Source organism: Schistocerca serialis, chromosome 9 (genome assembly GCF_023864345.2).
Source record: "Schistocerca serialis cubense isolate TAMUIC-IGC-003099 chromosome 9, iqSchSeri2.2, whole genome shotgun sequence".
NCBI lineage: Eukaryota > Metazoa > Arthropoda > Insecta > Orthoptera > Acrididae > Schistocerca > Schistocerca serialis.
In genome coordinates this window covers 404,821,709-404,849,422 of record NC_064646.1, presented here as the reverse complement: position 1 = coordinate 404,849,422, position 27,714 = coordinate 404,821,709, and the positions used below count along the sequence as shown (strand labels likewise).

The 27,714-nt window shown below is 42.9% G+C and overlaps 1 protein-coding gene across 1 annotated transcript in view; it reads right to left on the bottom strand.

Annotated features, from left to right (window-relative positions):
* The window catches only part of LOC126419657 (protein still life, isoform SIF type 1-like), a 255,372-nt gene that overhangs the window by 85,203 nt on the left and 142,455 nt on the right, over positions 1-27,714 (bottom strand). Inside the window, exon 8 of the mRNA XM_050086846.1 lies at positions 13,043-13,259. Within this exon, the coding sequence (XP_049942803.1) occupies positions 13,043-13,259 (217 nt within the window). The remainder of the gene's footprint in view (positions 1-13,042; positions 13,260-27,714) is intronic.

Genomic DNA, 27,714 nt, shown 5'->3' with positions numbered 1-27,714 from the left:
AATTTTTTATACAGAAGGCTGTGGATTGCTGTGTTATAAAGGTTAAATTACGCGTTTGTATTGCTAGCACTGTCAAAAACAGTATCGTATCGTTTCATAGTATGAACACTCGTATGTCGAAGTGCTAACGTTTTTCTGAGGAAAAGTGACGAATAGATTGCTAATTCTCTTAAAAAGTAAAGTATGACGCAAATCAAAGTGTTTTTTAAAAGGGAGGTTCATGGTAACAGATTTTCGAATAAAGGAAAACATTGTGGTTAACATGTTGCGTGTGAAGTTACAGAGAATGAAATACAGGCAAACTCGTCTGTATCTAGAGAAACAACCATTAGTGCTTCGAAGATTAAAATAAAACGTTGTGATACACGGTTTCCTCAAAACGAAAGTGGTGTAAATGGTAGGTTAGCTTATATTCTGATAGATTTACACATCCTAACAAGGGTGTTACGTGAATGTGTGTGTTGTAAAACATGTGGAGGGCCAGTTAGTTTACATGAAGACAGTGAGTTATTAAATGGACTAGCCAGGAAACTTATCATTAATTGTGCCACTTGTAAATACACTAATTCATTTCGTAATTCTGATAAGTGTAAGTATAATTATTTTGAAGTAAATGTTATGTGGTTTCTATGGATTGAGAGCTATTGGCAAAGGACACACTGCGGCAGAAACAATGTGTGCCGTGATGAATATGCCACGCCCACCTTGTAAAATCGACAAGTAAGCAGGATTTATTGGAGCTGCTGTGTAATCTGTTGGATGTGAGTCAATGAAGAGTGCTGCAAACCAAGCTTTTGAAGTAAATGATGGTATGACTGACATACTAGTAGCTTTTGATGGCACTTGGCAAAAGTGCGGCTACAGTTCTAAGAATTCTGTTGCTACAGTGACCAGTGTGGATACTGGAAAGATAATAGATTTAAAGATTTTAAGCAAACATTGTTATAAGTGTAAACCAGGGAATGAAGAAGGGCATATATATGAGAAAATTATGAAGGGATAAGTGGTTGTATGGAGGCCTCTGCAGCTATTGAAATTTTTAGTCGATCGGTGAATGAAAGGGGAGTGTGTTTTGCTAAGTTCTCAGGCGATGGAGACTCAAAAGCATATAACAGTGTACTAGTCGCTCAGCCTTGTGGTGAGAAGATTATCACAAAACAGGAATGTGTTCGTCATGTCTAGAAAAGGATGGGCACCAGGTTGAGGAACTTGAAACAAAGTTTGAGAGACCAAAAACTTTCTGATGGTAAAACCATATGAGGCAGGATGACAAACAAAATGATTGATGAACTACAGCAGTACTATGGGATGGCCATTGGAAATAATACTGAGGATTTGTTGAAAATGAAGCATGCAATATGGGCTACCTTCTTCCACAGACCGTCAATTGATGAAAAACCAGTACACCACCTTTGCCCTCCTGGACCTGATTCATGGTGCAATTACCACAACGCCCAGTACTCAAACAGTACATACAGCCATAAGCATTGCATCCCAGCAGCAGTCATGGATATCATAAAACCTATTTAAAGAGACCTGGCAAATCCTGAATTACTGAAGAAGTGTCTACATGGTCAGACTCAAAATCCCAAAGAGTCGTTCAATAATCTTATATTGACTCGCTTACCAAAAATGTTTTTGTTGGAATGAAGACATAAAAGTGGGGGTTCAGTGATGCTGTTATTCCTTTTAATGATGGCAACATTGGTAGGGTGAAAGTGCTACAGTATATGGGAATTAATCATGGAGCGAACTGCATCAGAGAACTTGAATGCATGGACAAGGTTCACATTCATAAAGCAGAGTATGCAGCACAGTTGACACTAAGGAGTCCAGAAACAAGAAAAGAAGAAAAAATTTGTTAAAAGATCAAGGGGATGATATACAATATGGTGCAGGGTGCTTCTGAGTAACAAAAAAAAGAAAATTGAGAATATATTAAGTGAGTTACAGTCTTTTAAAACTTTAGAAGCCGTTCCTGAAAATTTACATTTTCTGTTGCACTTTTCCCTAAATCTCAGAAAGCATATCGAGTAGAATATTCAATTTTTCACGGAGTAATAGCATACATAGCCTAAGTCTACTGAACTAAAAGAAGAACATAATGTTATGTATAATTAAAATTATTTACGATAACGTAAAAAAAAGTACACAAAATTTTAAAAGTGTAGTAACAAAATTGTATTTCCGAAAGCAGTGGCTGAAATTCAATTATTGTAGTTCAGTAGACTCAGAACGTACAGTTTAATGTCCAGTAAAAGTTTCATGTCAATGGCTTCAGTGGTTCCTGAAATACAGAGAAGCCAAGTCACTAAATTTATCGTTGTCGGCATAGGGCGTTCCAACTCCCTTTAATGAAAGACGGTTCTCAGAGACCTGTTTTAGATTCCTGATTAAGTAACACGAGCAGACAGGCCCCAAACATTAGATAAGTTGCTCCAAAAAATTTTCTGAGGCTTGTTTTAGATTCTTCATTAAGTGACAAGCAGACAGTCCACAAAAATTCTATGAGTTGCTCCAAAAATTTCCCCACTCAATTTAAAATCAGGATTCTGGCAGATCGAACTACATCCCAGCTCTAGCAAATACACAGCCTTTTTATGCTTCGGAATTTGTTACCAATATTGCAAACTAGCTTTACGTCTTAATATCTTATCTGCAATTTTCATCAGAGGTTTGAACTCCATTCTCCCAACACATTTAATGGACGGAAACGCCACTTCTGTCGACGATGTACTTATTGCTGAGGAATCCCAGTACCAACATAACAGCGTCTTGAACTTGTTACTGGAAACATTTTTAGGTCATGGAATTACGGTCAGTTTAAGGAAATCTGAGTTTGGAATACGGTTTATTAAATTTTTAGGTCATATAATTTTAGCTTCTGGTACCGGACCCGATCCACACAAACTCCAGGCCATTCATGACATTCCAGCTCCTACTAGTAAACACCAAATAGAAGTTTTTTAAACCTGGTCGGATTTTTTCGCCATTTCATTCACTACAAAATGAGGTTAATTATGTGGTAAGATTTCAAACTGGTTTTTGGAGAAACAAGCACAAAGGGAATTTGACAAATTGAAACAAACTTAAAGTCATCTATACGTGTTCACCAGCACCGATCGCGTGATTTTTGCATCACGACTGACAGCTTTAAAGGACACTGCTGAACAACAAGATGAAGATCTCATATGGGAGAATATCAAGCAACTGTGGCGGGACACAAACAACTCTACCGTTAGACATTATTACTGATTAGGAACAACATTCTCTTCAAAAATTTGAAAGCTGACAGCGATACATGTGTTGTCTGAATGCCACATGGTTTGGTCAGGTAGTTAGTTTGGTAAATTCCTCTTGGTTATAAACATTATGGTATGTATTCCAGATTCATCAGTAACGTCCGCCAACGAATGGCTGATACTGTCCATCACAGTGACTAAAGTAGTTCCTGGAGAAACTTGGAATGGGACTGTAATTTGATGTAGTCCCTGGGTGGCCAGTTGTCGATGTTGACAAGCAGGGGCACGGAAAACACCATCCGCTTCGCCATATACCCCACCTTATAAAATGGGGCTTGCCTCCACCGAGAGGAAATTCAAAATATGTAGGGTGATCAGAAACATTCTGAAAAGCTTGTAAGAGTGTTGCAGGGTAGCTTATGTTGAGAAATAACTGTTACAAAAATTTCGATACTTTCTGCCATTTCCGAGTGAATTAGCATTGAAGTTAGCCAATCAGGTCGTTGCGCGCGAAAATTCATGCGACTCGCCAGAGACGCTGACTCCAAACGTATTCTGCGTTTGGTTCCCTAAAACGGACAAGAGAACGATACAAAAATTGGACATGGGCAGTAGTAAGGATCGAACCCAAGACGAAGGCTGAGCAGTCTCGTGCGCTATCACCTATGCTATGAGAAAAAATGACACTGACTGTTTCTGCATTCGCAAGGGTCTGATCGCCTACCTCGAATGGTAATTATTTCGGAAATGGCGCAAGATATGAAATTTTCTTCTTAAAAATTATTTCTCAGCACAACCTCCCCTGAAACACCCTTACAAGCTTTTAAGACTGTTTCTGATCAGCTTGTATAGTTTGTTACAGGTAGCTGCACCAAAAGTAAAACCAGTATTCCCACACTGTAAGGAAGTCTCAAGCGTCAGAGGGCGTCTAAAAACTTCGACGTCAGCGAGTTTACTGACCCACGAACGCGTGTCAGAGTTAGTGGACCGTGCGTAAGAAAGCATGCATCGCAGATACACGTTGTACAAGGCACAGATTTGTTTACGAATATCACGCGAAACAGCAGGGTCGCCACGTGGAATGGCTCCTGTAGAGAGCGCAGGTCAGAGGTCATTGTCTCCACTTAGTGCGTAACGCGAAGCTTGTGATCTGAAAGTGATACGATCTGCAAACTTATTCTAAATACAAACGATACATTCCTGGACATCAGTCCGACATCAAAACTACGAAGTCCGCCCTACAAAGACATGTATGAAGGGTTGTGAAACACCCACGATATTTTTCTATTGCATTTCAAAAATTGGTTCAAATGGCTCTGAGCACTATGGGACAACATCTGAGGTCATCAGTCCCTAGAACTTAGAACTACTTAAACCTAACTAACCTAAGGACATCACACACATCCATGCCCGAGGCAGGAGACGAACCTGCAACCGTAGCAGTCGCGCGGTTCCAGGCTGAAGCGCCTAGAACCGCTCGGACACACTGGCCGGCTCTATTGCATTTATATTACTTGTACATTACATAGATGCTGCATATATTCTAATTCTCATTAAAATGGAAAGGGTGTTGCACTATGAAATTAATGAATTCTTTGTTTGGAGACCGATACAATAGGCGTCGAAACAAAAGTGTCAACGATTACATCAGTAATTTCATCTCTAGTTATACTCCTGCAGCACAACTGCCATCTTACACTGGCAAAGTTTCACTAACTGTCGACCAAGGAATACTTTGTATTATAAAGGATGATCACAAAGCTTACGCAAGAGGGCGGTGTTGCAGGACCATACAGTATACAGGATGGTCCACTGATCGTGACCGGGCCAAATATCTCACGAAATAAGCGTCAAACGAAAATTCTACAAAGAACGAAACTTGTCTAGCTTGAAGGGGGAAACCAGATGGCGCTATGGTTGGCCCACTATCTGGCGCTGCCATAGGACAAACGGATATCAACTGCTTTTTTTAAATAGGAACCCCCATTTTTATTACATATTCGTGTAGTACGTAAAGAAAAATGAACGTTTTAGTTGGTCCACTTTTTTCGCTTTGTGATAGATGCCGCTGTAATAGTCACAAACATATGGCTCACAATTTTAGACGAACAGTTGGTAACAGGTAGGTTTTTTAAATTAAAATACAGAACGTAGGTACGTATGAACATTTTATACATGTGATACATGTACCTTTGTGAACTTATCATTTCTGAGAACGCATGCTGTTACAGCGTTATTACCTGTAAATATCACATTAATGCAATAAAAGCTCAAAATGATGTCCGTCAGCCTCAATGCATTTGGCAATACTTGTAACGACATTCCTCTCAACAGCGAGTAGTTCGCCTTCCGTAATGTTCGCACATGCGTTGACAGTGGGCTGCCGCATGTTGTCAGGCGTTGTCGGTGGATCACAATAGCAAATATCCTTCAGCTTTCCCCACAGAAAAAAATCCGGGGACGTCAGATCCGTTGAACGTGCGGGTCATTGTATGGTGCTTCGACGACCAATCCACCTGTCATGAAATATGATATTCAATACCTTTTCAACCGCACGCGAGCTATGTGCCGGACATCTATCATGTTGGAAGTACATCGCCATTCTGTAATGAAGTGAGACATCTTGTAGTAACGTCGGTAGAACTTTACGTAGGAAATCAGCATACATTGCACCATTTAGATTGCCATTGATAAAATGGGGGCCAATTATCCTTCCTCCCATAATGCCGCACCATACATTAACTCGCCAAGGTTGCTGAGGTTTCACTTGTCGCACCATCGTGAATTTTCCGTTGTCCAATAGTGCATATTATGCCGGTGTACGTTACCGCTGTTGGTGAATGGCGCTTCGTCGCTAAATAGAACGCGTGGAAATAATCTGTCATCGTCCTGTAATTTCTCTTGTGCCCAGTAGCAGAACTGTAGACGACGTTCAAAGTCGTCACCATGCAATTCCTGGTGCATAGAAATATGGTTCGGGTGCAATGGATGTTGATGTAGCATTCTCAACACGGACGTTTTTGAGATTACCGATTCTCGCTCAATTTGTCTGCAACTGATGTGCTGATTAGCCGCGACAGCAGCTAGAACACCTACTTGGGCATCATTATTTGTTGCAGGTCGTGGTTGACGTTTCACATGTGGCTGAACACTTTCTGTTTTCTTAAATAACGTAACTATCCGGCGAACGGTCCGGACACTTGGATGATGTCGTCCGGGATGCCGAGCAGCATACATAGCACACGCCCGTTGGGCATTTTGATCAAAATAGCCATACATCAACACGACATCGACCTTTTCCACAATTGGTAAACGGTCCATTTTAACACGGGTAATGTATCACGAAGCAAATACCGTCCGCACTGGTGGAATGTTACGTGGTGCCACTTACTTATACGTTTGTGACTATTACAGAGCCATCCATCACAAAACGAAAAAAGTGGTCCAACTAAAAGATTCATATTTCTTTACGTACTACACGAATATGTAATAAAAATGGGGGTCCCTATTTAAAAAACGCAGTTGATATCCGTTTGACTTATGGCAGCGCCATCTAGCGGGCCAACCATAGCGCCCTCTGGTTCCCCCCTTCAAGCTAGACGAGTTTTGTTCTTTGTAATTTTTTCGTTTGATGCTTATTTCATGAGATATTTGGCCCAGTCACGATCGATGGCTCAATGGTTCAAATGGCTCTGAGCACTATGGGACTTAACATCTATGGTCATCAGTCCCCTAGAACTTAGAACTACTTAAACCTAACTAACCTAAGGACAGCACACAACACCCAGCCATCACGAGGCAGAGAAAATCCCCGACCCCTCCGGGAATCGAACCCGGGAACCCGGGCGTGGGAAGCGAGAACGCTACCGCACGACCACGAGATGCGGGCACACGATCGATGGACCACCCTGTATACAGCGTTGCGTGGATCCCGTATTGGGGGAGAAGCACGGACATGTAGGCAAGTAATTAGTGTGGCATTTGTGTCTTTTCGTTATGCGTACGGTAAATACGGAAACGTGAACTATGGCGACGTTATTACCAAATGCATACAGACAGGACCAACGTGTTGCTAATCTTGGCTCCCGAAGGACAAACACATCCACAACCATCAGAGAATAATGGTACCCAAGTTCCATGTTGGTCGCGTTTCGACCCAAGCCACCGGTCGATCTGGGAGGCCAGCCTTATCTATTAGGGGATTAGGGACAACAACAGCTGCACAGCAAACAAAACCCACCCTACAGTCCTGATCTCTTACCATATGATTATCATTCTCTCAGTTCCTTAAAGAAGGGCTTTAAATGTCAACGATTCCTGCCATATGAGGATGTTCAGCAGACAGTTACGGACTTCTTCACACAGCTGGACATGGTGTTTTACCAAAAATGTATCTTCACCCTGGTGTGTCGGTGGAATGATGGCCTCAACGCTCACAACGATTTTACGTGTTAGGCGTACCGATCCTGGACTGCATGACCTTCGAACGAAAACTTTTTGATTGCCCCTTATAATTATCTGCCAGTAGCAAATACTTCCGTGTTATACAAGATAAAGCTGGAAATTTAAAACTGTTGGCAGTATTACGGCGTATGTGACATATTTACTGACTCATCTTCATTTATCATTCATTAATGAGTTTGTCGCACCTTAATTTATCGTTTTGTATTTAGAGTACCAATATCCATAGATACTACTGCTACAATTAGATTCCGTGTATTTACTTAAGTTAACATACATGTATACTACGGAAATAAGTAAAAGGTTCTAGAGCAGATTTAAAGTTTGGGGTTAAAGGTTATCAATGATAAGATTTGTGTATGAGGTTTCTGTTCTCAGTGAAAGTATGAAAGTACCACAGGACCCGTTAAATAGAATGAACAGTCTAATGAACACGTAGCGTGGACGGAGAGTAAACCGAAGAATAACGGAAGTGGTTAGGAGTAGCCATAAATTTAACATCAAAATTGAGGAGCATGTAGCAGAGAAACTGAAGGAGTTATGCTATCTTGGAGGCAAAATAAAGCATGTGGATGAAGCACAGAGGATGAAAGTAGCAGACAATAAGAATAGCAACACTATAAAAAGGGGGACAAGGTGGTTGGGAAAATTTTAATGTTAGAGATGCAGTCAAAAGACTTGTAGATGCAAATTAAAACCTTGAGGATATGTGTTCATGAAGCCAGTGTATGCAGATACTGAGGATGTGTATCTATGAAGACTGTGGATACAGATAAACGACTTGTAGATGTGAATGAGGATGGAAGATAAAATGAGGATGCAGATAAAAGAAGGACTTCTGGACGCAAATAATGATAAAATACTTGTAGATGAGGTTAAAAACTTGCAGATGCAGATAAAAGGTTTCAAGATGCAGATAAGGTAATTTTGAATATTGATAGAATACTTGCGGATGGAGATATGCATAAAAAAACTTCTGGATATGGATAAAAATGTTGCAGGGGCGATTAAGAGACTTGGAGATATAGGCAAAAGTCTCACAGATGCAAATAAAAGAATTTTTGACGTATAGGCATATAAAATAACTGCAGATGCAGATGGAAGATGGACTGATGTGGTAGTGGATAAGACACTTGGAGATGCAGATACTGGTAAAAGACTTTTGAATGTGGATGTGGATATGTAGTCAATGAATGAAAACTATAGGGCATCAAATGTGGATGAGAGACTAGCTGATGCAGATAAAAGACTTGTGAATGTAGATAAAAGGCTTTTGGATGAGTAAATTAGTTAATTTCATGTTCCAAGGATTATTTACAGGATAAATCATAGTGATATGGAACGAGTTATTATTCATTCACACCACAAATTAAGTTGTAAACATGGCTACATGATGAACATTTATAAAGGTTTTTCTAAATATATACAGGCGTGGGTTAGTAATTGTTACCTACCACCTTTTACACGTTACAGTAATGGAAGTTGTAATATTGTGCACCTCTTTTTCTGCTAAGGATAACCTTAATGTAGAGTAATGAATAATATTTTCCAGTGTTCCCTTTCAACAGCAACAAACTTCACGAGGGAATAAATATACTGTGAACCATAGTCAGAAGATGCAACTCCTTAAGCAGATGTCTACAAATGATCATAGGTGAGCTTCATATATTATGTTTACAAAATGTTTTTGAGTAACAAAGGCCTTTTTTCTTGAAGATGAGTTATTGCAGAATATTATTCCACAAGACATTATAGAATAAAAATATACAAAATATGTCACCTTACTGATTTGTCTCTCCACGATATCTGCAATTTTCAGCTTACTGATTTCTCTCCTCAGTATCTGCGATGAATCTACAAGCAAATGTGGCTGAGGTAAGTTGTTTTATGAACTCCAAAAGTTCATTGTCCAGTTTAAATTCTCGTTAATATGAACACATAATAATTTAGAATTTTCCACCCTACTATTGCCTCACCATGTGTTACACTTACCATTGTTGTAGTACTCCTAGATGTGCAGAACTGAATGTAGGATGAGATCATTGACAGAAAACTGGTGAATTATATTTCCGAGAACACTTAACCATGTTTTCTGTTCCTGTATGTATGCTTGGTTGATTATAATAGTACTTTCACTTGCAAAAAGAACTCATTCTGCTTGCTATATATTAGGTGGAAAATCATTTACATATTTGAGAAACAATAGTGGAAGTGAAGTAAGACTGAACCTTACGGAAGCCCCATACGCGATCTGCTCTCAGTGAGAATAATGTCTCCACAGTACATTGTTTGAATTAGTAAGTACAGCTTTCTAGAATATCTGGTAAGATTTGACACTATCCATTGCTTGGATTCATCATGAATCCCACTACACTTCAATTTATTGAGCAGAATTTTGAGAATCGCACAGTCAAATGTCTTAAATAAGACGCAGAAGATACCAGCTGCCGCTATTTCATGTTCTAATGTTTGTGTATGCAGATCAAAGACTTGCAGATATGGCTGAATAGAGATACAAATAAAAGCTTGGAGGGTGCGTGCAAAAGGTTTAAATAAAGGGATAAAGGACCCGCGTTTGCACCTGCATATAAGGGATTTGCAGATGCAGATAGAGATAAAAATCTTGTGGATGTCAATGAAAAGCTAGCAGACGCTGAGAAAAAAAAAAATGCTATGGATCCAGATAAAAGATTTGCAGTTACAGATGAAAGGTATGTGGATGAGAATAAAAGGTACACGTTTGAGGATGTAGTTAAAAGATTTGTGGATGCATAAAATGACCTGTGGATGTGGATAAGAGTTTGGAAGAGGCAGATGCATCTGTGTATAAGGATATGAATAAAAGGCTATCGTATGTGGATAAGTGAATTGCTGATGTCTGAGGATATGCATAAAAGACTTTTGGGTGAAGATTAGTGTCTCGAGGATGCAGGGTCCACGCAAGATTACAATTATTGAACTATATGAAATAAAATCGTCACAACTTCTGAAAGTTTGGGCTTGGACGTTCAAACTGGATGGTTGGCAGCTGGTTCGTCAAATAAGCAAAATTGGGGCATTTGAGGGACTGATAACACGCATTTCGCGATCGAGAAGTCTCTTCACCCTCAACGAGTGACTGCATGGTGTGCCGTGTCCATTCACTGAATAATCGGCGCGATATTCCTACCAAACGGTATGTGAAGGTTCTGGAAGATAATTTCATCCCAATTATCCAAAGTGTCCATGATTTCGACAAGATGTGATTAGTGTAAGACGGAGATCGATCCAATCTAAGCAGGAGAATGTTTGATGTCCTGCAGGAGCACTTTGTCTGGGGCACTCAGAGGCCACTGGTATGGGCCTCGATTGGCTGCCGTATTCTCCGGATCTTAACACTTGCAACTCCTTTCTGTGAGGCTGTATTAAAGACAAGGCATACACCAGTAAGTCCAAAACCATTGATGAGCTAAAAACAGCCATTCAGGAGATCATTGACGGCATAGATGTTTCGACACTTCAGCGGGCCATGCAGAAAACCGCTATTCGTCTGCACCACATCATGGCCAATGAGGGCAGGCATACGGAACATGTCATAACGTAAATCCGAATACACTACTGGCCATTAAAACTGCTACACCACGAAGATGACGTGCTACAGACGTGAAATTTAACCGACAGGAAGAAGATGCTGTGATGTGCAAATTGTTAGCTTTTCAGAGCATTCACACAAGGTTGGCGCCTGTGGCGACACCTACAACGTGCTTACATGAGGAAAGTTTCCAACCGATTTCTCATAGACAAACAGCAATGGACCGGCGTTGCCTGTTGAAACGTTGTTGTGAGGCCTCGTGTAAGGAGGAGAAATGTGTACCATCACGTTTCCGACTTTGATAAAGGTCGGATTGTAGCCTATCGCGATTGCAGTTTATCGTATCGCGACTTTGCTGCTCGCGTTGGTCGACATCCAATGACTGTTAGCAGAATATGGAATCAGTGGGTTAAGGAGGGTAATATAGAACGCCGTGCTGGATCCCAACGGCCTCGTATCACTACCAGTCGACATGACAGGCATCTTATCCGCATGGCTGTAACGGATCGTGCAGCCACGTCTCGATATCTGAGCCAACAGATAGCGACGTTTGCAAGGCAACAACCATCTGCACGAACAGTTCGACGATGTTTGCAGCAGCATAGACTATCAGCTCGGAGACCATGGCTGCGGTTACCCTTGACGCTGCATCACTGACAGGAGCGCCTGCGATAGTTTACTCAACGACGATCCTGGGTGCACGAATGGCAAAACGTCCTGTACCGTCCTTTCTGGATAAAGAAAATGTTCGACTGCTGCCCTGGCCAGCACATTCTCCAGATCTCTCACCAACTGAAAACGTCTGGTCAATGGTGGCCGAGCAACTGGCAGTCACTACTCTTGATGAACTGTGGTATCGTGTTGAAGCTGCATGGGCAGCTGTACCTGTACACGCCATCCAAGTTCTGTTTGACTCAATGCCCAGGCGTATCAAGGCCGTTATTACGGCCAGAGGTGGTTGTTCTAGGTACTGATTTCTCAGGATCTATGCACCCAAATTGCATGAAATCACATGTCAGTTCTAGGATAATATATCTGTTCAATGAATACCCGTTTATCATCTGCATTTCTTCTTGGTGTAGCAATTTTAATGGCCAGTAGAGTATTTTTAGCGAAGTTTACATGTTGCCATTGGCTGAAGATAGCGATACGATTGTAAGGTTCTTTCATTTAACACACGACCGGTTTTGAGCTCTTATACACTAATGTTCAGGTGTCGTAGCTTGGTGCTGTGATCCAGAGCACCGCGGAGGACGTGTACAAGACCCGGTGTGCTACCTACGAGCGCATGACCCCATGCTCTGCGCTCGTTGGCAGCGCGACCTCGTCTTGCACACGTCCACCGCGGCGCTCTGGATCACAGCACTAAGTTACGACACCTGAAGATGGGCGTATAAGAGCCCGAAACCGGTCGTGTGCTAAATAAAAGAACCTTACGCTGTGGCGGTATTTTCAGGCTCTGGTATAACGCTCTGTTGCGGATGTTCCTCCGACAGGATTGTTTGTTTACATGTTGAATAAAGTATATACACGCCGCGGTTTGTAAATAATTTACGTTTTTTTTTTTTTTCGTGTAATTCAGTAGCAGACACCCTGGACATGGATAACAGAGTTGTGGATGGGTTTAACGGCCTTACGGATGACGATAAGATATTGGTGGGTGGTGACGTGTCTCTTGTCCACATAGACCTGCAGGTGCGATGGGCACAGACTGAGATGCGGCAGCGAGTCACAGCGCTAGGTGGCGGTGAGGAGGCGGGCCACTGACCTGGAGTTGTGGTCGCTGAGGTAGCCGCGCTCCCGCTCGCGCTCCCGCTCGCGCTCGCGCTCCCGGATGAGCTCGTTGCGGTCGCTGTAGTATCCCTCGCGGTCTCTGTCCCTATCCCTGTCCCGGTCCCTGCTGGCGCTGGAGGCCGGCCGCTCCACGGCGCGGTGCGGCAGCGGCAGGGTCGACGACTTGTTCATGCTGGCGCTGCTGCCCGGACCTGCCAACAACGTGACAAGGCGAGTCACATCGCTGCACATACGAAGCACAAACTGGTAGGCAGGAAGCACAAAAGTCAGGTACTGGAAGAGATGTTGTACAAGGAAGCTGTCTTCACCGTCGCTTTTCAGTGTCTGAGCTGACAAACAGAGGATTAGGAGAGCAAGGCGATAATAGTAGTAGGAGAAAAGACAAGAACAATTAAGATAGGGGATGATCAAACAGTTCAACACAGGGCAATTTTTTAATACTCTATGATATGCAGATGGTCAATTAGTAATTCAAGAAAATGAAAAAAAATCTTCAAAGAACCATTTGTTCCTTAATTTTTTGTCTTCTAAATATAATTGCACTGTTGTTGTTGTTGTGGTCTTCAGTCCTGAGACTGGTTTGATGCAGATCTCCATGCTACTCTATCCTGCGCAAGCTCCTTCATCTCCCAGTACCTACTGCAACCTACATCCTTCTGAATCTGCTTAGTGTATTCACCTCTTGGTCTCTCTCTACGATTTTTAGCCTCCACGCTGCCCTCCAATACTAAATTGGTAATCCCTTGATGCCACAGAACATGTCTTACCAACCGATCCCTTCTTCTAGTCAAGTTGTGCCACAATTCTTCCCAATTCTATTCAATACCTCCTCATTAGTCATGTGATCTACCCATCTAATGTTCAGCATTCTTCTGTAGCACCATATTTCGAAAGCTTCTGTTCTCTTCCTGTCCAAACTATTTATTGTCCATGTTTCACTTCCATACATGGCTACACTCCATACAAATTCTTACAGAAACGACTTCCTGACACTTAAACTTATACTCGATGTTAACAAATTTTTCTTCTTCAGCACTAATAAAAACGAAAATAGCGCACAAGATCTAAAACTATAATAAATAATGTAGGGGAGAGCCAGACAAAGTGGCTATGGTGGGCAAAGTGTCTGTGGCAGGCAAAGTGGCCATTGGAGTTCTGGGCACTCATGCTCATAAATTAAGGATAATTGCAGAATGTGGTGCCACATAAAGTGGCACTACAGAAAACTGCCGCTAATAGCATAGGCACACAGGGAACACACACGACACAGATTTGTAAGTTCATGGTATTGGTGATAAGTTTAGAAAACCGTCCCGAAACACATGTGCCACAAAACGCCACTGTTTCCTGCGCATCTACCCCGACATCAATACGGGATATGATCACCATGCACACGTACACAGGCCGCACAACGGATTGGCATACTCTGGATCAGGTGGTCGGCAGCTGCTGGGGTATAGCTTGAATCAGCAGTTGTCTTGTAACAGCCAGAGCGAGAGCACCAGCAGCAGCGAGTACTGTTTGTATAAAGCGTTTATTTTGCATTTTGTTTACGACCTTCCACTAAGGAAGGGATTCTATTTGTGTTTATCTGCTCTGCATAGTAACTAACAGTTCTTGATAAAACTTTACGTAGTTTTCGTGTTAGATTTCTTAGTGTTTTCTTGATCGTTTAGAACAGAAAGCGCCCTAAAACCGTCTTTTGTTTGTTTCGCGGCCGTTAGCCACTAGTCACTTGAATCAGCAGTTGTCTTGTAACAGCCAGAGCGAGAGCACCAGCAGCAGCGAGTACTGTTTGTATAAAGCGTTTATTTTGCATTTTGTTTACGACCTTCCACTAAGGAAGGGATTCTATTTGTGTTTATCTGCTCTGCATAGTAACTAACAGTTCTTGATAAAACTTTACGTAGTTTTCGTGTTAGATTTCTTAGTGTTTTCTTGATCGTTTAGAACAGAAAGCGCCCTAAAACCGTCTTTTGTTTGTTTCGCGGCCGTTAGCCACTAGTCACTTGAATCAGCAGTTGTCTTGTAACAGCCAGAGCGAGAGCACCAGCAGCAGCGAGTACTGTTTGTATAAAGCGTTTATTTTGCATTTTGTTTACGACCTTCCACTAAGGAAGGGATTCTATTTGTGTTTATCTGCTCTGCATAGTAACTAACAGTTCTTGATAAAACTTTACGTAGTTTTCGTGTTAGATTTCTTAGTGTTTTCTTGATCGTTTAGAACAGAAAGCGCCCTAAAACCGTCTTTTGTTTGTTTCGCGTCCGTTAGCCACTAGTCACTTGAATCAGCAGTTGTCTTGTGACAGCCAGAGCGAGAGCACCAGCAGCAGCGAGTACTGTTTGTATAAAGCGTTTTTGTACTTATTTGCTGCGCTTAGCCTTTAAATAGTTTTTCTGGGAAAACCTAGCGTAGTTTTCGCGTCTCGTATTTCAGTGAGTGTTCCTTGATTATCAGAGTAGCTCATCAGAAGATTATCTTGGGAATTTGTCACCGTATAGAGTAGGGTAAACATAGTCATGTGTAGGGACTGTGGTTGTTGTGAGCGGACGCAAGGAGAATTGGCCACTCTTCGGGGGCAGGTGGAGGCTTTGTCTGTTAGGCTCATCGAGCTCGAGGCGCAGGCGTCGGCTCGTAGTGGCGTTGGGGCAACTGTGGTGAGACCTATGCCTACTTCGGTGGCCTTGGAATCACATGGAACCCCTGATGTCGCTGCGTCTTCCGGCAGTGAGCATCTTACCGGTCAGCCATCACTCCAGGGTGAATGGCGGACAGTGGTGGGCTCGCGCGTGCCTGGCCGAAAGGCGAAGGTGGGATCTGGCCGCGTGGCAGCTGCCTTACCCCTTTCCAACAGGTACGGGGTGCTTCCTAGTGGTGATGACATCGTTTCCGAGCCACCACAGGATGCCTCGCCTGTTGGGCCAGTGGCCGATTCTCCGGCAAGGTCCCGACAGTCACAGAGGGCGGGCCTATTAGTTATAGGGAGCTCCAACGTTAGGCGGGTTATGGAGCCCCTCAGGAAAATAGCGGGTAGGTCGGGGAAGAATGCCAGTGTGCACTCGGTGTGCTTGCCGGGGCGTCTCGTCCGTAATGTGGAGGAGGCCCTTCCGGCAGCTATTGAACGCACTGGGTGTGACCGGCTGCAGATAGTAGCACATGTCGGAACGAATGACGCCTGCCGCTTGGGTTCTGAGGCCATCCTTGGTTCCTTCCGGCGGCTGGCTGATTTGGTGAAGACAACCAGCATCGCACGCGGAGTGCAAGCTGAGCTTAATATCTGCAGCATAGTGCCCAGAGTCGATCGCGGTCCTCTGGTTTGGAGCCGTGTGGAGGGTCTAAACCAGAGGCTCAGACGACTCTGCGACTATAATGGTTGCAAATTCATCGACCTCCGTTATTGGGTGGAGAACTGTAGGGCCCCCCTAGACAGGTCAGGCGTGCACTACACACCGGAAGCAGCTACTAGGGTAGCAGAGTACGTGTGGCGTGCACACGGGGGTTTTTTAGGTTAGAGGGACCCCCCCCTTGGGCGAAACGATAAAATACCTGACGGCTTACCAGAGAGGACATTATCATCGTTGATAAAGAACGTCCGTCCTCAGAGACCAAAAACAGGAAAAGTTAACGTAATATTGGTAAACTGCAGGAGTATCCAGGGCAAGGTTCCTGAATTAGTATCTCTTATTGAAGGAAATAGTGCGCATATAGTATTAGGAACGGAAAGTTGGTTAAAACCGGAAGTGAACAGTAACGAAATCCTAGACACAGAATGGAATATATACCGCAAGGATAGGATAAACGCCAATGGTGGAGGAGTATTTATAGCAGTAAAGAATTCAATAATATCCAGTGAAGTTATTAGCGAATGCGAATGTGAAATAATCTGGGTTAAGTTAAGTATCAAAGGTGGGTCAGATATGATAGTCGGATGCTTCTATAGACCACCTGCATCAGCAACCGTAGTAGTTGAGCGCCTCAGAGAGAACCTGCAGAACGTCGTGAAGAAGTTTCGTGATCATACTATTGTAATAGGGGGAGACTTCAATCTACCAGGTATAGAATGGGATAGTCACACAATCAGAACTGGAGCCAGGGACAGAGACTCTTGTGACATTATCCTGACTGCCTTGTCCGAGAATTACTTCGAGCAGATAGTTAGAGAACCAACTCGTGAAGCTAACGTTTCAGACCTCATAGCAACAAATAGACCGGAACTTTTCGACTCCGTGAATGTAGAAGAGGGTATCAGTGATCATAAGTCAGTGGTTGCATCAATGACTACAAGTGTAATAAGAAATGCCAAGAAAGGAAGGAAAATATATTTGCTTAACAAGAGTGATAGGGCACAAATCGCAGAATATCTGAGTGACCACCATCAAACGTTCATTTCTGAGGAAGAGGATGTGGAACAAAAATGGAAAAAATTCAGAAACATCGTCCAGTACGCCTTAGATAAGTTCGTACCGACTAAGGTCCAAAGCGAGGGGAAAGATCCACCGTGGTATAACAATCATGTACGAAAGGTACTACGGAAACAAAGAAAGCTTCATCATAGGTTTAAGAGTAGTCGAATCATAGCTGATAAGGAAAAGCTGAACGAAGCGAAAAAGAGCGTAAAGAGAGCAATGAGAGAAGCATTCAACGAATTCGAACATAAAACATTGGCAAACAATCTAAACAAGAACCCTAAAAAGTTTTGGTCATATGTAAAATCGGTAAGCGGATCTAAATCCCCTATTCAGTCACTCGTTGACCACGATGGCACCGAAACAGAGGACGACCGAAGAAAGGCAGAAATACTGAATTCAGTGTTCCGAAACTGTTTCACTGCGGAAAATCGTAACACGGTCCCTGACTTCAGCCGTCGCACGGACGCCAAAATGGAAAATATTGAAATAAACGATATCGGAATTGAAAAACAACTGCTATCACTCAGTAGCGGAAAAGCATCCGGACCAGACGAGATACCCTTAAGATTCTACAGTGATTATGCTAAAGAACTTGCCCCCTTTCTATCAGCAATTTATCGTAGATCGCTGGAAGAACGTAAAGTACCTAGCGACTGGAAGAAAGCGCAGGTCGTTCCCATTTTCAAGAAGGGTCATAAATCAGATGCGAATAATTATAGGCCTATTTCGCTTACGTCAATCTGTTGTAGAATAATGGAACATGTTTTTTGTTCTCGTATTATGACGTTCTTAGATAATACAAATCTCCTTCATCATAACCAACATGGATTCCGCAAACAGAGATCATGTGAAACTCAGCTCGCCCTATTTGCCCAAGAAATTCACAGTGCCGTAGACACTGGCGAGCAGATTGATGCCGTATTCCTGGACTTCAGGAAGGCATTTGATACGGTTCCGCACTTACGTTTAGTGAAAAAAATACGAGCTTACGGAATATCGGACCAGGTTTGTGATTGGATTCAGGATTTCCTAGAAGAAAGAACACAACATGTCATTCTTAACGGTTCAAAATCTGCAGATGTAGAGGTAATTTCGGGAGTACCGCAGGGAAGCGTGATAGGACCTTTATTGTTTACAATATACATAAATGACTTAGTTGACAACATCGGTAGCTCAGTGAGGCTATTTGCAGATGACACGGTTGTCTACAAGAAAGTAGCAACATCAGAAGACTCGTACGTACTCCAGGAGGACCTGCAGAGGATTAATGCATGGTGCGACAGATGGCAGCTTTCCCTAAACGTAGATAAATGTAATATAATGCGCATACATAGGGGCAGAAATCCATTCCAGTACGATTATGCCATAGGTGGTAAATCATTGGAAGCGGTAACGACCGTAAAATACTTAGGAGTTACTATCCGGAGCGATCTGAAGTGGAATGATCACATAAAACAAATAGTGGGAAAAGCAGGCGCCAGGTTGAGATTCATAGGAAGAATTCTAAGAAAATGTGACTCATCGACGAAAGAAGTAGCTTACAAAACGCTTGTTCGTCCGATTCTTGAGTATTGCTCATCAGTATGGGACCCTTACCAGGTTGGATTAATAGAAGAGATAGACATGATCCAGCGAAAAGCAGCGCGATTCGTCATGGGGACATTTAGTCAGTGCGAGAGCGTTACGGAGATGCTGAACAAGCTCCAGTGGCGGACACTTCAAGAAAGGCGTTACGCAATACGGAGAGGTTTATTATCGAAATTACGAGAGAGCACATTCCGGGAAGAGATGGGCAACATATTACTACCGCCCACATATATCTCGCGTAATGATCACAACGAAAAGATCCGAGAAATTAGAGCAAATACGGAGACTTACAAGCAGTCGTTCTTCCCACGCACAATTCGTGAATGGAACAGGGAAGGGGGGATCAGATAGTGGTACAATAAGTACCCTCCGCCACACACCGTAAGGTGGCTCGCGGAGTACAGATGTAGATGTAGATGTATAGCCTCCCATTCTTGCCCCAGTGCCTGTCGGAGCTCCCGAAGTGTCGTAGGGGTTTGGAGACGTGCAGTGATACGTTGACCGAGTGCATTCTAGACGTGCTCGACAGGGTTTAGGCCTGGAGAACAGGCAGGCCACTCCATTCGCCTGATATCTTCTATTTCATGGTACTCCTCGACGATGGCAGCTCGGTGGGGCAGTGCCTTATCATCCATCAGGAGGAAGGTGGGACCCACTGTACCCCTGAAAAGGTGGACGTACTGGTGCAAAATAACGTCCCGATACACCTGATCTGTTACAGTTCATCTGTCAAAGACATGCAGTGGTGTACGTGCATCAATCATAATCCCACCCCACAACATCAAACCACGACCTCCATATAGGTCCCTTTCAAGGACATTAAGGGGTTGGTATTTGGTTCCTGGTTCACGCCAGATGAAAGCACGGCGAGAATCACTGTTCAGACTATACTTGGACTCGTCCGTGAACATAACCTGGGACCACTGTTCCAATGACCATGTACTGTGTTTTTGTCACCAGGCTTTACGGGCTCTCCTGTGACCAGGGGTCAGTGGAATGCACCTTGCAAGTCTCCGGGCGAATAAATCCTGTCTATTCAGTCGTCTGTAGACTGTGTGTATGGGGACAACTGTTCCAGTGGCTGCGGTAAGGTCCCGAGCAAGGCTACCTGCAGTACTCCGTGGCCGTCTGCGGGCACTGATGGTGAGATATCGGTCTTCTTGTGGTGTTGTACACTGTGAACGTCCCATACTGTAGCGCCTGGACACGCCTCCTGTCTGCTGGAATCGTTGGCATAATCTTGAGATGACACTTTGTGGTACACGGAGGGCCCGTGCTACGACCTGCTGTGTTTGACCAGCCTCTAGTCGCCCTAGTATTCTACCCCTGATAACGTCATCAATATGTGTTCTTTGAGCCATTTTCAACACACAGTCACGATTAGCACGTCTGAAAACATCTGCACACTTACTCGCTGCACCGTACTCTGACATGCGCCATCACACCTCTGCGTATGTGGACTGCTGCCAGCGCCACCGTCCGACGACCGCAGGTCAAATGCACCGGTCATACCCCGAGTTGATTTAAACCCGCAAACCGCCCATCAGAGCGTTGTTTCACCATGTGTCAGCATTATCCTTAATTTGTGAAAATGAGTGTACTTCAACTAGTTAATCCTGGAGGGCCCAGTCAAGTCTAACCTGCTAGCTGTGCCATCCTCTGTATTATAATAACTTTTATGGATTTTGGTTACCCTGATGTAAGGTAAGTGCGAACGGCCTAGCCGCAGTGGTAACAACGGTTCCAGTCAGATCACCTAAGTTTAGCGCTGTCGGGCTTGGTTAGTAGATAAATGGATCATCATCCGGGTCTGCCGCGTGCTGTTGGCAAGCTGGGTCACTCGGCCCTTACGAGGCCAACTGAGCTACTTGATTGGGAAATAGCAGCACCGGCCACGAAAACTGACAACGGCCGGAAGAGCAGTGTGCTGACAATATGCCCCTCAGTATCCGCATCCGGTGACGTCTACATGCCGAGGATGACACGACGGCCAGCCGGCACCGTTGGGCGTTCAATGCCTGTTAGGACGGTGTTTGTTTTGTACGTTTTTATGTAAGGTAAGTCTACAGATTGTCTATTTATTGTGTATAGGGAATGTGTCTTATGTCTTTTTAATGAAGTTGAGTTTGAAGTTTTATATCTTGACTCCAAAATCGTTCTTCAGTTACTGACATGCTATTAGGGGGTATACAGATTTTGTGTAATGGCGCCAAAGGGGACAAGGTGCCCATCTCGGTGGTGGCCTCTTGCCACTTTCTGTAGTGGGGGGGGGGGGGGGGGGGGGGGGAGCAAAAGCAGCTCCGAGAGAAGGGTTCCGTGGCGATACTGATAGCAAGTCCTTACAAGAATGACCTAATAGTGGAAAATAAAGAAAGAGCAGAAAAAAGAAAAACTGAAAGCAGCTGAATACAAGAAAGGCAATGGAAAGAAAATTGCGAAAAGCAGGAAACTCAACCCTGGAAGTGCTTTTTTTGATGAAAATGACGAAGACAGAGAGTGCATGTACTGGGAAAAGCAATGGATTTAGTGCCAATTGTGTTCCCTCTGGGCACACTATCTCTGTACAGGAGGAACACACTTCGATCTTTACTTGTGAGAAGTGTAAATAATTAAACTTGAATCATGCTTTACGACTACGAGGGTTGGAACTTAAATAGTGGCAACTACTTATTCACAACCGATACAAAAGAGTTACATATTTGCACCTGTTACTGTCCTTCAAAGTAGTCACCGGCGTTGTTTAGAACCCGTTGCCAGCGATTTAGAAGGCGTAGTATATCGTTAGCAGAACCTGTTCTGTCGATGGTGCGAATGGGGCGGTCTACTGCTTGTAGAATCTCCGGAAGAGTTCTGAAGCGAATGCCACGAAACGGTTCCTTCATCTACGGAATCAAATGTGCAGTATCACTGTTCGTCTTTGGAGCATCACCTGCTACCAGCTTTGCGAAAGAAGCGGCGACACTTCCTGCGCAACCCACCCATCATTTTGCACGACAATGCGCGAGCGCATACAGCGCAAGCTGTGGCTGCTCTGTTCGGTCGATTGGACTGGGAAGTACTGTACCATCCACCATGCTCCCCGGACTTTGTGACTTTGATTTGATTCCGAAGATGAAGGAACCACTTCTTGGCATTCGCTACAGAACTGTTCCAGAGATTCGAGAGGCCGTAGACCGCTCCATTCGCGCCATCAACAGAACAGGCTCTGCTAACGGTATGCTACGCTTCCAAATCGCTAGCAACGGGTTCTACACAACGCTGGTGACTAATTCGAAGGACAGCAACAGGTTCATACATGTAACTCTTTTGTATTTGTTGTGAATATATAGTTGCCATTATTTAAGTTCCAACCCTCGTACATATATTACGTTTTTTGTTAAAACAGTTTTGTATCCCTTATTTTTTACTTGTAGCTAAGTGCCCACTTTGCTGGTTCATGTCGAGCAAGTGGCCATTCTGCCCCTTCGAAGAAATTTAATTGTTTATCGTACTTAATTTGGTCCTAACGTGATTAAACTACTCCACATCATACTTCAATAGTTGCGGATTTGTAATTAATGTTTTCTATGCACTTCCTTCTGTTGCTACTCAGCTTAAAAAATAGGAATACTTTAGCCTGGCTACTTAGTCCAGCTCCCCCCTAAAGGTGGAATAGGTAACCAACTATCTCGGCTGTTCGTTAGTACGCAATGTCGACAGTCAAATTTATAACAAGATCCTCAAAATTAACGCAGTCTGTGGAACAATTAAAGTATGTTGTAAAAATCTAGAAAAGAAACACATAAAATTTTACTAGGTACCTACTGTGGTCTATAGATCTGAAGTCTAGGTTCCCATCCAAAAGAAGTCCTCTTCCGAAATGATGACATTAAGAAGTTAAATACAAGTTGATTCATAGCACAATAAAATAGATCCAAACAAAAACTGAAGATGGGAACACGCAGATAGAATGCATGAAAATATACTTCCAAAACCACTTCCTTACTACAAACCTGGTTGAACAAGACAGAAAAATTGACTACAGAAGCGTGAAGAAGAAGAGGAGGTAGAAGAAGAAAAGTAATGATCAAAGAGTATTAGCTGAATAAAAGATGGAACTGGAGTTTGTAACTGAGACGGTCATGAAAGTGAGAATGCAGGATAAATGTAGAAAAGACCAAAAGGATGAGAATCAATAAACTTGAAGGTTCCTTCAAAATGACGTTTGGAAGGAAAATCCAGAGCACAAGTTAAGTGTTTTAGTTACTTGCGAAGTCTGGTGACAGGAAAATGAAGTTGTGCCTAGGATATAAGCAGTAGAACGTCTAAGGATAACACAGCTTTTGAAAAGGTGAAAGACGCACAGGAACTATTAAACTGGAGAGCATCCAGTCGGTACCAGTCGGGAGAGCACTAGTTTTCATATTTTTATATTCTGGAGCGTGATTGGGTGAGGTTTACGTTCATAGGAAACCATCCTCAACATTTTCCTCCAAGCGCCCATCACGAAGTTTTTCATTAGCGCGATCTAGGGAAACGCAACGTCACCCATAGATTCCTTGGTCGAGTTTTTTGAAAGAGTTCGAAGAAGTAGTCGCCTGGCTATGGAAATTATTTTTCTATGAAGAACTAAGCTTATAACCAGGGAAGTGTGCTACGAAGGATAGCAAGATATGTCCTAAAGTAGGAGAGTGCTTATGGACAAATGTACCATCGCTACTAGTGCGTCATCAATACGATAACTGTGATGTTCAAGGAGCTTGACAACTCCCACTGCCTGAACTTCGGCCAGGACTGCTTCGAGAAATGTCCACACCGCATCGTCGCTGCGCCACCTACAATGTGTGCAAGTGGTGAGGAGGAAGACACAAACCACATTTTTTCGGTTGCATTAATCGAGCTGATATCACACTCTACTGCGAAACCTGTCAGAACTGAACTGTGTTCTGTCGACTTTGAAAGCGTTGCTATTACCCGGGGAAGGTAAGGTTTACCGACAGTCAAGCATATTTTTAGTCAGCTTTGAAATATCCAGTATTAAATGTTCTCGGTGTACTTCTGACGATAATTCTCAATAAAGTTCCTTGCTTTCAGCAATACCTACCATTGTAGTCAGGAAAGCAACTGACTGTCGATGAAGTAAAGGAAGTGAAGTTGGAGACTATCAAGCGGTTTTTAAAAAGGGAAGAAGATGCATAGAAAACATATATGTCTTTACCCTAATACAGCTCATAGAAATAGACCCTTAAATAATAAAAAAGATGGTAGTAACCTTCTATGACATCGCGAAGACGTACGACTCCATTGACAGTTGGTTTGTTACAACGCTCCTGAAGAACAGATGATTAGACAGCAACTACACGAGAAATAGTAACGGAAATTCTTACAGACGCAAAAGCCCAGAGTAAGATTTAGAGGAGTACTAACGGAAGAGTTTGAGATCAACACTGTTGTCAAACAGCGAGATGGATTATAACCAATTTTACTCACCATAGCGCTGAACGAAGTTATCAGGCAGTGCAGAGCAGTAAACGAGAAAACGGGAATACCAAATATGACAAAAAGGCAACAGGGTCCAAGTGGCCTACTTATTCTCTGCGAACGATATAGCGTTAATAAGTGAGACGGAAGAAGATGCAAAGTAACAAATCGATAACCTAGGCACGGCAGCCAAAAGGGTAGGACCAAGGATCGCTTAGAGCAAGAGAAAGATTCCGAATACCACTGGGGACTGAAAACCGCAGAAGTCAGCCTGCATATAGTAGAAAAATTTAAATACCTGAGAGCATGTACAGAGTGACTCAGCTAGCCTTACCGATATCCTTTTATGCAACCCCGCAGTATTATATCTTGCCTTCAAAAAACACGTGTGAGATTTTCATATTCTCTCGTTTGCTACGCGCAAACAATTAGTCCTAAAGAAACAACGAACGGGAGCTTTTGTAAAAAATTTAACTACGTTAAATTTTGTACTGGGATACGTTTGCGCTAGAGGCCTTAGTTTTAGAGTTATTGAAGAAAAACGTACGAAAGTTACAGTCAAACGCACCCACACTCCTACACTCAGCCCCTACCGGTCAAAATTTTTAGTACGTTGTTCATAGCACTCCCTATTACAGCCTTACAAAAATTTGCGACTGCACGAATTATTTCCCACATTCGATCTTTTTTGGTCTTCATTGACTGGCCTTATTACTCCACCGGCGCCGGCCGCTGTGGCCGAGAGGTTCTAGGGGCTTCAGTCCGGAACCGCGCTGCTGCTACGGTAGCAGGTTCGAATCCTGCCTCGAGCATGGAGGTGTGTGACGTCCTTAGGTTAGTTAGGTTTACTTAGTTTTAAGCCTAGGGGACTGATGGCTTCAGATCTTAAGTCCCATAGTGCTTAGAGCCATTTGAACCATTTTAACTCCACCGGATATGCTGAGTCCTTGCAAACTGTAAACCTGACGTTTGTGTGAATTTTACGTATCAGTTTTGTGAATTTCAATAGCATAAAATTAACAATTACACCATTGCACTCGCCAGGCCTTCTGACGACGTAACTACTGTGTTTGTTTTAGTTTTAGGTTAATTAGTTTTAGGTTAACTTTTACAAAACTTCTTTTTCTTTCGTTATCCTCACCGGCATCTTTAATTAATAATGTTAACGAAATGACTGGGTTTAATGGTGGTGTAAAAGCCCAGTCAGTAGAGACCAAAAAACGTCCAGTTATGGGAATAATTCGTGTAGTCTAAAATTTTTGTACAGTGGTAATGGGGAATGCTACGAGCTGGAGGACGTTTGAAGGTTGCTTTTTTTCGTTTTTCTTGAACAATTCGAAAACCTTTGCCTCCAGCGGAAACTCATCCCAGCACAAAATCTAACTCACTAAATGTCCTACAAAAAGGTCTTGCTCATTTTTTTTCTCTCGCACTAATAGCTTTCGCGTAGCGTAAGAGAGAATATCAAAAACTCTCACACGTGGTTTATGGAGACAAGGTATAACATTGCGAGGTGGCAAAAAACGATATCGGCAGGAGCAGCTGCATCACTCTGTATGAAAGGAAGAAACGAGACCAACGAGGAAATGATAGACACTATGAAGAAAATTAAGTCAACGTTTTGTTTGCTACAGGTATATAATAAAAAGAATACATCTAAAATTGCAAAGAACAGATACTCCAAGGCAACGGAGAGAATTGCGGCAATATATATGGCTGAGAATATACAGTGCATAACAACTAGAGAAAGAAGGGTGGAAAAACACTTAATTAAATATGGGACCGTAAAATAGGTGTTGTGAGATGGATTCCCACGAAAAACTATAGCGGAGCATGGGGACAGTATCAGGAGAAACCAGACGAAATGGGCAAGATTTTAGGGATAGGTGATCAGAATGTGTACAGACAGAATTACGAAAAGAGTATGGAAAACAATGGGAAGCACTAGAGGGAAGGCAGGAAACATTTCCATCACATGAAAAAATGAAGATTTTTTATTTAACTAATTTATACTTTTTATTTTCGTGAATTATTAAATAATGGTTTTAATTAATTACATCGCATGTAATTTTGAGCCTACATGTTGTACTTCTCACTCATTTCGATAGTAATACATTTTCAATTATGAGGTATAACTAGGTTAATTGGTGTCAGCGTTTACCTTATCCCTTGTATTGACAACTACGTTTGTTAGAAAGTTATTTTGTAATTTATGTAATATGTTTTTGTCATGTGCAACTCGTAGATATATTTTGATACAGTCCGACACCACTGGGAAGAAAAGGAAAGCCACAGTGATTATATTCTTCGTTAAACATCGCCATCTCACCGCCATATTTCTGCATTATTATACAAGGTGAAAATTATTTAAACGGACGAACTCTGGGAGATTGCACTGGTTACCAAAACAAATATTTTTTTCCAATGTCATATTTTCCTGTGAGGATTTTTAAATTGGCAGAAGTTTCCTTTTGACGAAAATTAATTAAAATAATAAAATCTGGGATGTTTCTGGGACACTGAAAACATTTTTGTTATGTCTTTCTCTGTGAGGCACCATTTTACGAGGACACCAGATTGTACTTACAGTACACAAATAGGAGCACAAACAATTAGTGCTTCTGTATTACCAAGTGACAACGCCATCAACACAACACTATTACGTCAATTACAAAAAAATGGTTCAAATGGCTCTGAGCACTATGGGACTTAACAGCTATGGTCATCAGTCCCCTAGAACTCAGAACTACTTAAACCTAACTAACCTAAGGACATCACACAACACCCAGTCATCACGAGGCAGAGAAAATCCCTGACCCCGCCAGGAATCGAACCCGGGAACCCGGGCGTGGGAAGCGAGAACGCTACCGCACAACCACGAGCTGCGGACGCGTCAATTACAGAAGTGGTTCAAAAATGCCTCCACTGGCTTGTAAACAAAGGTTACACTGGCGAGTCACGTTCCGTCTGACACCGTCAAAGGCTGCAGAGGTGTCCTTAATTTCTCCTGTTACTGTTACTATCCGGGCAACCAGATTCTATTTTGATTTAACAGGGGTTTTGTAAACATGGTTGAGCAGCTCTCTCCACTCAAAAAAGTCCAGATGGATCATATCAGGGGAACGAGTGGACCGTGGTACAGGACCCCCTCTGCCAATACACTTTTATGGAAGCTGGTTCAAGAATCGA